General features: G+C 36.3%; 1 protein-coding gene across 3 annotated transcripts in view; it reads left to right on the forward strand.

Moving 5' to 3' along the window:
* Positions 1-11,251: 11,251 nt before the first annotated feature.
* The window catches only part of dock4b (dedicator of cytokinesis 4b), a 92,987-nt gene continuing 88,110 nt past the window's right edge, over positions 11,252-16,128 (forward strand). For 2 of the 3 annotated variants that reach the window (XM_051890987.1, XM_051890989.1), the window contains exon 1: positions 11,253-11,447. In XM_051890987.1, coding sequence (XP_051746947.1) covers positions 11,405-11,447 — 43 coding nt within the window. In that variant the 5' untranslated portion in view covers positions 11,253-11,404. Of the gene's footprint in view, positions 11,448-16,128 lie in introns of all 3 variants that reach the window. The other variant, XM_051890990.1, reaches the window with a different exon arrangement.

Raw genomic sequence — 16,128 nt, forward strand, 5'->3', positions numbered from 1 at the left:
CCTGGCAATGATTTAGACACTTGAAAGTTTGGGATGGACAACTGAATGAATTTTATTTCCTCAACCACTTCTTTCTTCCCTCACACTTTTCCCCTTTCTCTGTTGATGTCTTGATGTAGGTTGGAACATGTTGCCAAGTTTGGTCACTAAATGTATTAAGACTCCTCTGGAAGTGTGTATTCAGCCACAAGGGTCATAGATGACAAACTTTATATCAGCAAATCAGGAAGCAGGTTTACTGTATCAGATTTACTTTGAGTTGTGGGGGGTTTGGATGAAATGATACGTCCTCATTTTCTTGATAAACCTCTTTGAGCGTGACTAAGCAAATATGCGGATCTTCAGTGCCAACACTAAACCAGATTAACCGAGATCATGTGATCTGTTCTGCAAAAAAAATGCTGAAAGAAGGGGTTAATGGTGGTTGCCAGGTTGGTATGCAGTTACTAAAGTGTTAAGAGTGTTTTAGTATGTTGCTATGCCATTGCTAGGGTGTTCTAGGTGGTTGCTATGGTGTTACAGTTGTTTACTTAACAGTGTTACATTAATATCATTGATATACTATTATAGTTTTATTAATTTTGAATTAGTTTTTATTTTATAATTTTCATTTTAATTTGGTGTAGATAAACTGATATACACAAGTGTAAGAAATAGACACCTTGCCTTAAAATGATGTGCATGTAACATGTGACTTCAGCATGCTATTATGAATTTGCTCATTCAGTCGACTAAGTACAGCCTTGGCCATCAGCGCAGCGGTTCTGTCTCTTTGCTGAGGGCCAAGGTTACCTTGCTTTGACTTCTCTGGATTGCGTGACTACTGTCATCTGCCGCAGTTTATCATTTCATCCACTTCTCTCTTTTTTCTTGTCACTGCCCCTGACATGTCTTTCTGCTGACCCACAGAAATGCAGTGCATGCTGCAAGGAGTTGGGGGGGGTATCTTTTGACGTTAGAGAAGGAAAAGGCAGACTGATTTATCTTGCAGAATAACCACAAATTGCAGCCACTATGCGATCGTGTTCCCTAAAACAGCATGATAAAAATAAAAATGACGCAGATCGTAAAAACATGTGCTTGTAAAAACAGTATTCCACACACGTTATGGACATATTTAAGCAACATGAAGTGGTGTGTCGAATCTGTATGTTTCTTTCCAGTTCTTTGAATACAACATTATTTTATTACATCTGACAAGACCGCCTGTCTGTATAGAACAGTGCCACCAAGTAGACCACAAGATTTCCACATTCATTCAGAGCAGGTCTGTGTCTTCTCCATTGACTTGATGCCGTCGTACTGACAGCCCATCACAATGTGCATCCATTTTTAAAGCGCTCGCCAAGACGGGCTTAAATAATATATCCTGATAGAGAAGGGGGCTGCATTCTTTCATTCGGACTCTCTATGTACAGCAACACTTCTGAAATATCAAAGCAATACATCATCAGTCCTTCTTCCAAAATATGTTTTTGTCTTACTCTGATTCACTAAGCCTATAATAAGTGTTTATATTTTAGACCTAGTGGGATGGTTTTCACAGGAAATTGCGTACGTCACTCCCCCATGCGTGTCTTGTCATATCTGTAAATAGAGTTTCTCCGGCTATTTTGACGCGTGTATGGTGTGAGATTGGCATAGGTTAGTTGTCACAACGAGTGAGAAAGGTTGACATGGAGCACTCTTAAAGGGTTAGTTCACCCAAAAATGAAATTTATGTAATTAATTACTCAACCTCATGTCGTCCCAAACCCGTAAGACCTTCGTTCATCTTCAGAACACAAATTAATATATTATTGAGGAAATCCGAGCGCTTTCTAACCTCCCTACAGACAGCAACGTCATAACCAATTTCAAAGTAAGTAAAGACATTGTTAAAATAGTCCATGTGACTACAGTGGTTCAATAATAATGAGCCGGCGTTCTGTTGTAGAACCCGGAAGCGCTGCACTGTGTTTACAACATGAACAGTGTAAGAGACTGACAAGGAAGAGAAGAAATTGTCGAATAAAGTCATTATTTTTGTTTTGTTTTTACGTACGAAAAGTATTCTCGTCGCTTCATAACATTAAGGTTGAACCACTGCAGTCACATGGACTGTTTTAACGATGTCTTTACTACCTTTCTGGACTTTGAAATTGGTTATGACAATTGCTGTCTAGGGAAGTCAGAAAGCTCTCGGATTTCATCAAAAATATCTTAATTTGTGTTCTGAAGATGAACGAAGGTCTTACGGATTTGGTTTAGTTTGAATCACTTTCAGAACGATTTTTTTTCCCAGCTGATGAACAGTAAAAACATTGACAGCCAATCAGAATCCACTGTGCTTTAAAGAGCATTAAAGCAGCAGATGAAAAAAGTCAGCCTGCACTTATAATAAACAGAACGATATCGTCCGCTGGTGTGGACGCTAATATAGTTATCATTATCTTTGTAGTTATCATTCTTGGTGTGAACAGGCCTTTAGTCTTGCTTTTTTTAAACACAAAATTGTTCCTATGTGAATGAAGACATCATATTATGCTATTATTATGCTATTATTAATATACGGCCTATTAATGTTACCTAGGTAGGCAGCTTACTAGGTTTTGAAGCAGAGCTTGTGTCTTACTACAAAAACCCTATAAAGAAATGTTCAGTTGTGGCTGTTTTACATCCAGAAACCTTCTATAAAAAGATTCTAGTTCACATCTAAGTCAGTGTGAAAGAAATCAATGTGAGTAGGTGGCAATCGATGTTTACAGCTTGTTTTTTATTTTGATTCGGGGATATCTATCTTGGATATCCACCAACCAAGAAATTCACAAGAAGCTGTGAGCTGGACGGATGTGATGCTTCTTGTCATAGTTTCTGTTCTGCTTCTCTCAGGCTGTGACGTCTGGTGTAAACAGCAGCAGGGAACCAATAACTGTTAATTGATTCAGTTACTATACAGCAGTAATAATAGAGAAGAGCATGTTCATTTATGTGCTTCATTTCAATTATTTGTTATGTGAGCCTTTTGGGGGAATGTTGGTTTTCTCTGTATGTTGCTTGGCAACTTGATTTTATATTTAATATATGGAAAAACTAACCAAGGATGACATGCATCCATTCAAATATGAATAGTGAGAAATGTTAGAAAATCCCTCTACCGCCTTCCTTAGCTGATAAAAGTGATACATCTCACACAGGAAGAAGGAATCAATTGAGTAATGCAGAATCATCTTGGCAACCAAAATGTCATGTATATAATGAATATAATGAAATGAAAAGACAAAAAAACCCTTTTTTAAAGCAGTTGTGAAATTTTCTGAGTGATTTTACTTGGAAAACCGTGGGTTGATTTTACTTGGGGAACTGAGACGTTTGACCCAGTTAATAGTGTCACTCTTCTGCTCTCTATTCTCTGGAATTTTTTAAAGTCTTCTTATTGGAATTGCAAATATTACATCTGTATTGCCAAAATAGCTCTCTAGTGCTTTTCACCATTTTTTTTTTTTTCAGGCAGTTTTGTTTTGTTTTGTTTTTAGAATTTTTTTCTTCATTCAAATAGTACAAAACTTGGTAAAGGTTTTTGCTCTTGCTATGTGAAAAAAAAAAAAAAAAAAAAAAAAAAAAATCATGGACACGATTCGAAAAGGTTAAATGGTCCTGAAAAAATTAGTCACACTTATACTCTTCATGGTCACAAATGAATGGGAAACGAATTTCAACTTGTGGAGATGTTTGGTACTGCAACCAAACACAATCTTACTGGAAGCTCTTATTTTGAGATCAAGCTCAAGTTTGGAACACAGTTTGTTTAGAAAAATTGAAAATAGTATTTTTATGCATTTTTCATAACAATAAACTTAAACGTCTATCATTTTTTTAAAGCACACTTTTTTAAACTTTTTTTCACTTTAGCAATAATCTGCCAAGCGTCTAAAAAAGAGACCAAATTTAAAGGTTTAGTTCACATCAGAATTTAAATTTCCTGATAATTTACTTGCCCCCATGTCATGAGGAAAACATTCCAGGATTTTTCTCCATATAATGGACTTCACCGGGGTACAATGGGTTGAAGGTCCAAATTGCAGATTCAATGCAGCTTCAAAGAGCTCTACACGATCCCAGCCGAGGAATAAGGGTCTTATCTAGCGAAACAATCGGTCATTTTCAGAAAAAATAAAATAAAAATGTATATATACTTTTTAACCACAAACACTCGTCTTGCACTAGCTTTGCGATGCGCCACACATTACGTAACGTCACGTGTGACATAGGCGGAAGTACGGACTAAAATCTCCATCTCATTTTGTCCTCCAACTTCAAAATTGTCTGACATCGTCGTTTTTACCTTTTTGTTTTTGTAAAGAGCGTTTGGCTTAGTCTTTGCACAGTCACTTTGTAGACACTGGATCGATACTTTCGCCCACGTCACGCATGACCTTTTTCAATGTGATTACATAATGCCTGGCAAATTATACAGCAGTTCTGGTCCTTGAATTTGATTGGCTGAGTGTTGATATCCTATCTTTTTGATATTGAGACTTTTTGCTGTTTGTATCACTCCGCTTGTCTGTGATCTTTTATTTTTTGGGTCATTGAATCATTCACTCAATTTGAAACAATTAATTTACCAATTAAATTTGAACAACAACATTCTTGCTCATGTGAATTATATGAAATTCATATCAACGTATTGGATTTATAGATGAAAGGGAAAAATTTCGTGAAGAATAATTCTTTGCGGCACATGTCTGCAGATCCATCCCTGAGTGTGTTGAGAAGGAGGGATCATTAACTGTGTGGGTGATATTTAAATGAGTTTGGCAGTGAAACACACGGCTCACTGTGAATCGATATATTTGTGTGCCACTTTTAACATAGAATAAAATTTAATTGGACCAGATCTGCTCATATGTGCATTTCCTAAAGGCATATTGTATGTATTTCCCTTCTACCACCATAATCAAACACTTTCTTGCATCCATGCACACCAAATCCTGTGGACCACATGCACAGGATTCCGGACGTCCTCTCGAAATACAGCTGTTTTTTATTTATGTGTATGAAAAGCAAGCTGAAAATAGAACAAGAACCCCATTGAGTGTGTGATCCGCCGGAGCACCTGTGCCAATCTCCCGGCTTCAGGACTTATAGACGTGGATCTGCTGTATGCGTCCTGCGTCTGTGAGGCTTCCTCCTCAAAGCCTAAACAGCCTATTTACTTTTCACACAGGCACAATGCTTATGGAGTCCCCTTCCTCCTTGCAGCTGTGTGTGTGTGTGTGTGTGCGTGTGTGTGTGTGTGCGTGTGTGTGTGTGTGTGTGTGTATTTATGTATGTAAAGGAACAATGTGACTTTCAGCCATTCATAACAAGCAGTATGTGACAATAAACCATCATAGATGTCAGTTTGTTAGCTGAAGCTTTTTAGTCTTTTTTTTTAGGATAGTGCATTTGTAGTTTAACATGGAAATGACATCTTTGAAGTGCTCTAGTTTCAAATACAACCACAAAAACAAGTCCAACACAAAAAACAAGGAAGTAAAAGTTCTTCATCTATCTATCACACTGATATATTGACAAATATTTTGACTTTGTCATGACAATTCTCAGAATAGTTTTAGCATGTTACTGAATATGGCAATGAATATTCACTTGCTACTGCTAATAGATACACAGACACACGGCAAATCTCCGAAGCACTGACCGTTCTCGGCGGGTACAGGAGCACTGAGTGGCCACTGACAGCCTGGAGCTTGCATCTCCGAAAATGTCTAAAATTGAAAAATAGGCGCTATGATTAAATATGAGTCACATATTTCAGGTCTAAACAACTACATTCTTGCCTAAAAAACTCTTAAAACTACAGTTTGTGGTACAACAAGTGTAGTATTTGTAAAAAATACAGTGGATTCGCTCGGCTGCCGTGACAGTCGCTTCAAGTGGAGTGATACAAACGGTGAAAAGGTAGGAGTGCTGTAGAATATCACACCACTTTCAGATTCAAGAACCAGAAAGAACTGTTTTATATATATATATATATATATATATATATATATATATATTCAAAACCGGTGTTGCTACGTACATCATCCATCACAATTCACATTAAAGCTGATGAAGGGTGCACATCCAGCAGTCAAGCCTGGCACTGTCAAAAATAGACCCATCAGCTGCTGGGAGCCACGAGGATCCTGTAGGTCATGTCACTGGAGCTGTGATGTCAGATAAGTGTGTTATACGGAGGTGCTGGTCCTTATGTGCCAGTCAGGCTGTATGGTTTGCTGCCTGTCAACAGGCCTGGGCACACCACCATCAAGGTGCCACAGAAATGAAGAAAATAGTGTCATTTTTGTTTATATAGAGGAGGGAAGCAATTTTCCACTCTGAAGAGCAGATAGAGCAACTTTTTCATACACCATGAGGAAAACAAATTAAGCCAGTCACAATTATTTACGGTCTCTTTGGCGGGTTATGTGAGCACGGTGCCAGAGGCTGTCTGCACCTTTGTTAGAGCGAGTTTGTGAGGTCATGAGGCATGTCGCCGTGAACCTCTCACTCACTGATGCCATTTTTATCATTGTTGTTTAAGACCAGAGAAACCGTCACCACACACCTCAACACTCCAAAAATAAAATGTGTTTTTAGACATGCCTGACAGTCAATATTTTTGGAGAAAACCTCTTCCTCCTACTCAGCCTAGCTTATTCTCACCAATTACTCAAAGCAGCACACATCTCACACACTGGGAAAGGCAGATTGACAGAGTTTAAATTTCACTGCAAATAACCTTTGACACCGATGTTGGCATGTCAACATATGCCGTGATTTTGTTAATTTGTTAGTTGTGCTTTTTCTTCTGCATACCCATTATTTGCTTGTGTAAATATAACAAATAACTATTTATTTATCCATCCCATCCATTCCACGGATATATCGACAAAAAATCATTAATGGTGCATTTATCTAAAAATATTTATTTACTTACTTATTTAACACTGACATATTGACAATAAAGTCATTACTGGTGCCTTTAATTTGTTTATTGTTTATTTATTTATATTTTTATTTATTTATTTAACACACTTGATATATTGACAATAAAATCATTAATGGTGCATTTATCTAAAAATATTTATTTATTTAACACACTGACATGTTGACAATACTGTCATTACTGGTGCCTTTATTTAAAAATGGTTTATTTATTTATTTACACACTGATATATTGACAATAAAGTCATCAATGGCGCATTTATCTATAAATATTTATTTATTTATTTATTTAACACACTGACATATTGACAATACAGTCATTACTGGTGCCTTTATTTAAAAATGGTTTATTTATTTATTTATTTATTTACACACTGATATATTGACAATAATGTCATCGATGGTGCATTTATCTAAAAATATTTATTTATTTATTTAACACACTGACATATTGACAATACAGTCATTACTGGTGCCTTTATTTTTTAAAAATGGTTTATTTATTTATTAACATAATGGCAATTAGGTCATTAATAGTTCTTTTGCTTAGTTATTTATTCCAATTTATTGTTTGTTTGTTTCTTTAACCCTCTGAGATAATGACATTGAGGTCATTACTGGTCTCTCCCACCAAAGCAAACATTATTAACCAACCACAGATGTGTATGTCTCTATTTGTGGCCCTAGTCCAGTAAGTGTGATGAGTGTCTGTATTTTCTGCAAATATGGGGCTGTTTTTGAGTTATAATAGCACCCTGTGACTTGTTTGAACTGACAAAGCTCCTGCTTGATAATTCACTGAAAGGCTGGTTATACAGGTATGATTATAAATGGGTGTGGGTGGGTTGTTTTTCTTTTGCGAGCATGTGCCGTGGTTTTACAGAAGCAGCAGGTGGCTGTTATACTCATAAGTGTAGTTCATAATCACCAATAAGTGAAATACCAGCTAATGATTCTTATGTCTACAGTGCATACAGATTTGGAAACGTATAAATAAACGGTTTCAGTTTCAGTCTTTCAGTTTTCAATCTCATGTAGAGATTCAATGAAATTACTAAAAAAACATGCTATCGCCGTAGTACCATGGTCAAAAACAATGGTAATACCATGGTACATGTTAAAAAACATGGTAGTACTATGGTAAATGTCAAAAGAACCATGCTGGTACAATGGTACATGTCTAAAACCATTACCATGCTTGTCCAGAAAACATGGCATTACCGTAATATATGTAATATATAGTGCTGTGCTACACATTGAAAAGTAAATCCTTTTAGACATAAAATCAAAGTTTTTGTTCCTCTAAGATAAGACTTCACATGGTGCGCATCAGTCTGCAGCCGGGGCTCAGATGTGCTGAGGGTCGCCACATATTGGAAGGATGCATGAAAGAACAAAGATAGCTATTCCTCTCATCCTCCTTACACATCCTCATGCCAGCATGTACTCTGTCTCTGAGAATCTGGAGATAATAGAGATCTGGAGATCTTCCAGGTTACAGATCTTCCATCTTAACAAAGGGCCGCAGACATTTTCAAGCCAACTAAAGTGTGTAAACAGCACAGTATCCTTTTCAGAGTTCAGAGTGCCATTATTTCAGTGCCACTAAATAAATATGCGTAAATGTGCAGTGAGATGTTATGTTAGCTCTTCATCTGCATTGATTGATTGAGGACATTACTGGTCTCTCCCACCAAAGCAAACATTAGTAACCAGTCTTTCCCATTACATTGCAATTATATCATGACTGAAGAAAAACACAACAATGTGCCATGTTTATTGACTATTTTACAGCTTTTTTAAGCAAGGTAATCATCCAGTCAAGCACTATTGAGCTATCCACAGAAATTGTGTCTTAAATTGTGTCCTAACCATCCGGCTTGGGTGCAGGACACTTGAAATATTGCAGAGCGAGAGAGCGAGTCCTGCTGAGACAGGAGCAGACTTTAAAGCTCCTGCATGTGTTTAGTATGCACGGCTGGTTGGACCCTGTTTCTTGGATTCAGCCTCTTGCATGGTGGTCTCTCCTGTCTGTGACAAAGACGCACAGTCTCTGCTTTCAGACCAATGGAAACATACTTAATCATTGTCCACACGACCAATACATGCACACCAGGTATCTTAGTCCAACTTTTACCATGTATTTGAGGATTCAGAAACTAGGCTACACAACTGTCATGTCACAGTTGTTCTGTGAGGCACATTTATAATTTATACAATGTGTAGTTTCTGTCCTTGAATTTGATTTGGCTGAGCTGCTTGTCTGTGTTTGTGTCAGTCTGTGCATTAGTGGTTGGGATTTTTCACTGAGTTTTTCTGTAGGTTGCATTGTTACACCAGTAGATGGCAACAAGTGACTTTTAATCAGTGATAGATTGAATCATATATTCAACCTATTTGTTCAGAAGCACTGATTCATTCCAGTGATTGAAATCGCATATGTCACATGACCTACGTCACCAGTTGCATCACTTTCTGCCTTTCACAAATTCTCTCCTGTGGCCTCATGGGATAGTAAAGTGTCCATCGAATGCACACTTCAGAATTATTATGTATTCGGACATACTACTCTGTTGTCGTACTGTTTTTCGCATACTATATATTAGGGAAGTATTCGTTTTTGGATGCAACACATCTTTATGAGAGAGTCATTGTATCATTCACTCAACCGATTTATTCGAAACACTGATTCATTCAGGGACAAAACAAGTGGCTGTCTTTATGAGTGAGTCAATGAATCATTCAACCATGGTTAGTGAAAAGTTTAGAGAATAATTGTGTAGATTAAAAAAATAAGATCAAATTAACTAAGTAAATAATTTAAATAAATAATACATCGAACAGTGCAGTACAATAGTGAGTATAAAAACATAATAATATAAAGTAATAGAAACAAAATGTTTTCCAAATAATATTTTACCCATATTTATAATATTAATTGAGTTTTTCACATGAAAATATATAGCTGTCTTTTAAAGGATGATAATATTTGGGGGTCTGTGGCATAAAAAAATTAAAAAAGCCCCGCACTATACTATTCTGTCTGTTTTGTCTAACACTTCACTCAAACACTTTTTCCTCACTCTCATCCTATTTTCTTCTCTTTTTTCCATTCTTGTGTCTCATATCAGTGGTTTAACTAGCACTTCTTATGTTTTTATTCTTTTGTATGTGGAATTATGTTATTAAACATGTGACTGGGGTTGTGTTTGTGTAGTATTGTACTGGTTTCTTTGTTTACAGTGAGCTGGATTTAACCAAAGGAGGCATTTCCACCTTGACAGTGACAAAGAAAATACCACAGTAAAACCATTGATGACCCTTCATCCTTTCATCTTTCCATAACAGCTGTAATGTGGCGATAGACAGTGTACATGCTGTGCTTTTATCGAAGTAGGATACAGTTCTTTTTCCAAGCAAGACTGAATTTTGCTCTCGAGATTAATGTACAGCCTTTCTGGAAAGATCAGTTGACTCATTTCTAGATGCTCTGTACGCATAGAAGCAGGCTGCAACATTGGATTAGTGCAGATTATTATATTGAAAATTCAGATAAAATCTACATCAGACTCAGTGCTCACTTACCAGAACCCTTCAACCCTCGCCTTTTCTCTCTCATGCACATACATTCATAACAGACAGCACTGTATGTGTGAAAGGTTATGGCTGAATATGTGTCTTATAAGGGGGATTACAGCTCAGATATATATATATATATATATTTGCATCTATGTTGTCTTGCATCATGTGTGCAGGCAAAAAATTATGAATTATTTTTGCTGAGCCTGTTAAGGGATTTATGGATTATGCCAGGTGCTTGATGACTTGTGTGTAAGGGAGTATCTGGTAAACCTGTTTGACATACTGATTATTTTTACTATTTTTACTATTTTTTTTTGGCAGAAAATACACATTTCAACTTTAAATTAATGGATAAATTAATGCTGTATAAATAAATATATATATATATATATATATATATATATATATATTTATATATATATAAAAAATAAAATAAATACACAAACAAATACATTTTACATAATATATATATATATATATATATATATATATATATATATATATATATAGCCTCTGCATCCAAAAATAAACAAGAGGCAATAAAATCTTTAATTCAGTCTAAAACCTCAGGCTTTCTTATTAAACCTCTCTGGTCTAGTGACCACTGTTGTTTTGTTCCTCGCACGTCACGAAACTACATTTCCCATCATGCTACCCAGCAGTGTCACAGTGGCCGCGCACTGGTTTATCTAAAAGCGCGCGGCCGCGTTCTCGTCTCGTGCAGCGCAGTTCGCTCGAGCGGTCTGAACAATGACTGCGCGAGAGGATGATGCGAGTCTGGAGAAATGCGTGATTTAACACCAGTACTGTACATTGCGCTGTTTTATACGCTTTTTTCAAAACAAACACCATGAATATGTGGATTCCTACAGAACACGAGAAATACGGAGTCGGTAAGTTTGCTGTTTAATTCTTCACGCGACTCTGAGCGTTTGTTACTATTGAATCAGTGTACCACACACCGCTATTGCCTCCACACAGTGTTTGTTTGTTTTTATTTCTAATGTGAATTCTGCTTGCTTTGTTGGCTGCGTTTATTTATACATGTTTGCTAAATAAGCAAGTGTTTCTGTACTTTCTTCGAGGGTTAGGGTTAAGGTTTGTGTTGTTTAACAATATGTTGTTGAGTGGTAATTGACACATTTGATCATATTCACGTCCTGTAGCCTATAGTGCATTTCCCCTGCTAAATTGACCGTGTTTACCCTTTACTCCTCTATCTAATATTTCAGACTTTATAAGTGAAATACAACAACTGTGAGAATCAGTACTACTATCACATAGACGCTTCAGAATACATGAAAAGCGGAGAATGTGTGGTGTGTGTTGTCATTCACATTAGAACATATGTAAAATGAATTATGTGTTATCCATGGATACTATAACATTCATGTCAGCATGATTTGAGTTTCATTCTGCTATTTCTGTTTCATCTAGCATATTTTAGTTAAGAGTAATGCATGCCCATATACTGGATTGGTGACATTTGGTGAGATTAGGTCAAGTAAGGTTTTGCACCATTGCTAAATCTTGATGAAGACAGTATGTGTGTGTGTGTGTGTGTGTGTGTGTGTATATGTATGCAGTGCTAGGTAGTAACTAATTACATGTAATCTGGATTACGTAATCAGATTCCAAAAATTAACTACTTGTAGTTAGACTACGATTAGCTACTTTTTTATTGATTACATATTCTCCCAATGGCAGAAAATTATTCATAATTTATTAATTCTCCCTATACTATTACTTGTTTTTAAATTTTCATTTCTAAAGAAGCCTACTGCTTGTATATGTTCAGAAGGTCTTCCAGGTTTGTGGAATTGCACGCACAGACCAGTATATCATAAATATTCTAATAATTATACTAAAATTTTGCACTTTGATAAATCGACGCATGCTTTTCTTTATTTAATTTCATTTATTTGCTTGTTTTGGGATTTGTATTAGGCTGATTTGCTAAGTTTAACTTGTCATGCATTGAGAATAAAGTGTCTGCGTTTATCGATATGCCCGAATGCTGAAGATTCTTTAACTGATTAAGTAAAATGTTGGTAAAAATAACGCTCATACCAATTATTAGTCTATCTGTACTTTGAAACGGTTTTTCCAGTATTTTTAAAGTCTGTCTCTCTGTCATTTCATGCTATTTGATTCTCTTGAGTGATGCTTTTTCATGTGTTTTTTATGTAATGCAAGTATTTGTAGTCACCAGGCTGTCTAGTTGAGCTCCTGTTGGTTGTTCTCCAGCTGGTTAAAGGAATTCATCAGTGTGATAAATGTATTCAAAGCTCAGAGATTGTAAGCAACGAGACCCAAATCTGTGGGCAGAAAGTGCTTGTTAGACTGAAACCAAATGTTTTCTCTTCAGGGATCTTGTCTTGGGTTATGGTGATTTCTCTGAGGATTTTGTCATTTCGCCACGTCCGTTACTTTAAAGTGGGACTCGCACCCCAACAGGGATTTTGGGTTTTATATCCAGTGGCTTCGTATTTTTGCTTTTGATCTTTTTCCAGAAACAAAATCCATGTTTTAGTGTTTAATTGGAGGCTGGCGAGTGGTGCACTTATGAAGAATAACTCTCAGCCACTGATGAAATATGAATGAACCCCCACAGTCACTGCAATAAGACGCCAATTAGCCCTCAATTGGATTAATTACTGCTAATTAAATCAAGGCAAAGTCGTGTAAGAGTCTCAATGGCCCTCTTTCAAGGTTTTTTTTTTTTTTACCTGCTAACAGGAACTAAGAGATGATCTTTTTCGCCCTAATGTTGTTTTTGACAGCCGTGGCATTTGAGGAAACAGACACAGACGCTGAATGGGTGGAAATACCCACATTTTTGTCAGAACCTTTTTTTGTGCATTTCTTCCTTTTGCTGAATTCATTTCGCAAGACAAATGTGATTAACTGCGAGCCTGAAATAGATTGAGGGTGGAATATGACTAACTTTTGAAACTATTTAAACTTCTGTGGATATTTTCTATGAATCAGCCTGCCTAGTTTTATCAATTTTTAGAAATGCTAAAAAAAACCTGTGCCCACCACTTTTTAAAAAAATTTTAATATGCACCATTATTGAAGCTGATAGTGTTTCCTGTCAGGCATGACGATGTATGTCTAAATTTTCTTCTACTTAAATGCTACTTTAAACTTGGATTTATGTGTGAATACCTGTTTTCCATACTCTAGTCATATTTCTATGAATTGCAAGAACATGTCTGGATCATTTCATCATTCATTTCATCCTATAATGAAAAGTATGAGAATAAAATATAAGAAACAAGAATAAAAATAAAAGAAATTTGCATACAGAAAATGCAATGTATTTTTTATGACCATTAATAAATTTTTTATTGCCATCAGCCAGTTACTGTAAACATTTTCTGTGAATTGTGAAGTTTGAATAAATATTATACTCAAATATTATATATTATGCATATTAATTTGTCTTGTTTGTTGTAATTAAATTGACATAAAGTGTGTATAATTATATATATTTATTAATAACATATGCCCTCTCTCCAAATTCTCATTACTGTAGTGCAGAACAATTACTGTAAAACAAATATTTTATTTTATTTTATTTTATTTTATTATTTTATTTTTTTATTTTATGCTGGAAAAAAGTCCAGGCTGGATGATTTTGATTACTATATTGTGTTTTTTCATTACAGTAATTACTGGAATTTTGTGGGTGGAAATGGCAAAAATCTTAATGGTCCTCAAAAATAAGCTTAGTTTTCTTTTATGCAGTGTTTAATATCACTTGACATTGGGTGAGACATTTCTTTTTGAGATGCGCCCAGTGAAAAGTGAATGCAGCCCATCATGAATGATTTGGAGCAGAGCCACCAGAGAGGTGCTGTCTAAAGTGTCCTTGAATGCTCAGTGAGCCCAGAAGAGCTTTGACTGGGATGTTCTGGTGTGTGTTTTCATGGATGTGTATGTGTTCGGCCTGGGGCTAGTCATTGTTTTCTATAGTATTCAATCCCCTGGGAGTGTGAATCGGTTGAGGGGGGTTAGTGCTGTGTGGAAGTGGGGCGCCCTGTGTAAGTGGCCACCCTGCGCGATTCCCTGTGGGATTTGCAGGTTGTTGTGGAAGTGCAGCGGGCCATTCCTTCATTATTGAAAATTTTCTGTAATGACCTGAGCCAAGGGATCTGAGCGGGCGGGGCTTCTCAACACCTCAGCACATGTAATTGACTTGGGGCCACGCCCCCAGAAGAGCTGACACAGTGATTCAGAAGGACCCGCAGGGAGGCCAAGGCACAATATCCCATTTCTATCATGACTCAGGCTCCAGATGGGGGAGCATGCTAGGTCTGGAATAACCCACATACATGCTACATATTAGTGCATGTATAACACACATGACTTTGACGTCCGTGGGATTAGAGAGTGGAAAACGCATACTTTTATACCAATTTGTGTCCTTCCAATGTTCTGGCATTTTTCATGTAGGTTTTTACTGTGAAGTTTAAAGAGGACCTTATGCCCTTTTCCAAAGTCTTGATTTTGTTTGTGGGGACTTTTTTTTTTTTCTTGTTTTTTTTAAAGAATACATATTTTTATTACGGAGTGTCTATTTAAACTAAGTGCAAATAGCATCCCTTGTTGGCAAATGCTATTTACACTAGCTCCGCCCACCAATGTCTGGTTGGACCACTCAAGTTTTAAAAAAAAGATGTGCAGAATTCAACGTTTTGAGTGGCGCAGCAGTACCGAGTAAGGCTTGCAGATCTGGCTTTTAATGCGATCGACGAGGGTTCGAATCCGCCTTTTGCCGAGCTTGCATTTATTTTCGATAAAAATAAAAATGTAAAATAAAGTATTTAATAATATTAAAAGTGTTTATTGGCTAGGGTTAGGGGAAGGTGTTGGGAGGGTTTTTGTTCTCCGAATAATTATAATAAATATAATCATTTACACTATGATATTATTGCATCCTGTTAATGTACAGAAATACTGAGGTGCAAATAATATTTCAATATAAAGTATAGATAGCATCTAATTACTATTTACCCTTACTGCAAAGAACTGATACTTTTACATGGTGTAAATAGAATCTATCGCTATTTTTATCTAGTTTAAATAGCATATCTCTAAGAAAATGCTGTATTGTCACTTAGTCTAAATAGAATATATTTTTCACATATTTGACATTGTTGCAGCACCTCTCTTCCAAGAATGTCAGTAATGCTATGTTTAGTCCCTGTTTTTATTAGTGTTGTCAAAAGTGCCAACTTCGATACCAAGTCGGTACTGAAATTTTAAAAATGTGATGCTTTGAGCACTGTTGAGTGGATTCGTGAACACCTCTGATTGGCCATTGTGTTCACGTGCTCAACAGATATGTCTGTGATTGGCTACAACGATATAAGTATATTATATTAAAATATGTCGTCTACCTGACTAAGGTCTATTAGGCTTTATAAAATGGAAGCTAATGAGAATTAATCATCTGTCATCTTTTCACACCTTTCGTGACTGCGGTTATATGCAACAAACAGACAGGCATTGACTCTCTTGCAAAGACAAGACCTTTTCTGAAAAACCAAAACCCCCCATCCTTTG

Source organism: Ctenopharyngodon idella, chromosome 4, assembly GCF_019924925.1.
Source record: "Ctenopharyngodon idella isolate HZGC_01 chromosome 4, HZGC01, whole genome shotgun sequence".
NCBI lineage: Eukaryota > Metazoa > Chordata > Actinopteri > Cypriniformes > Xenocyprididae > Ctenopharyngodon > Ctenopharyngodon idella.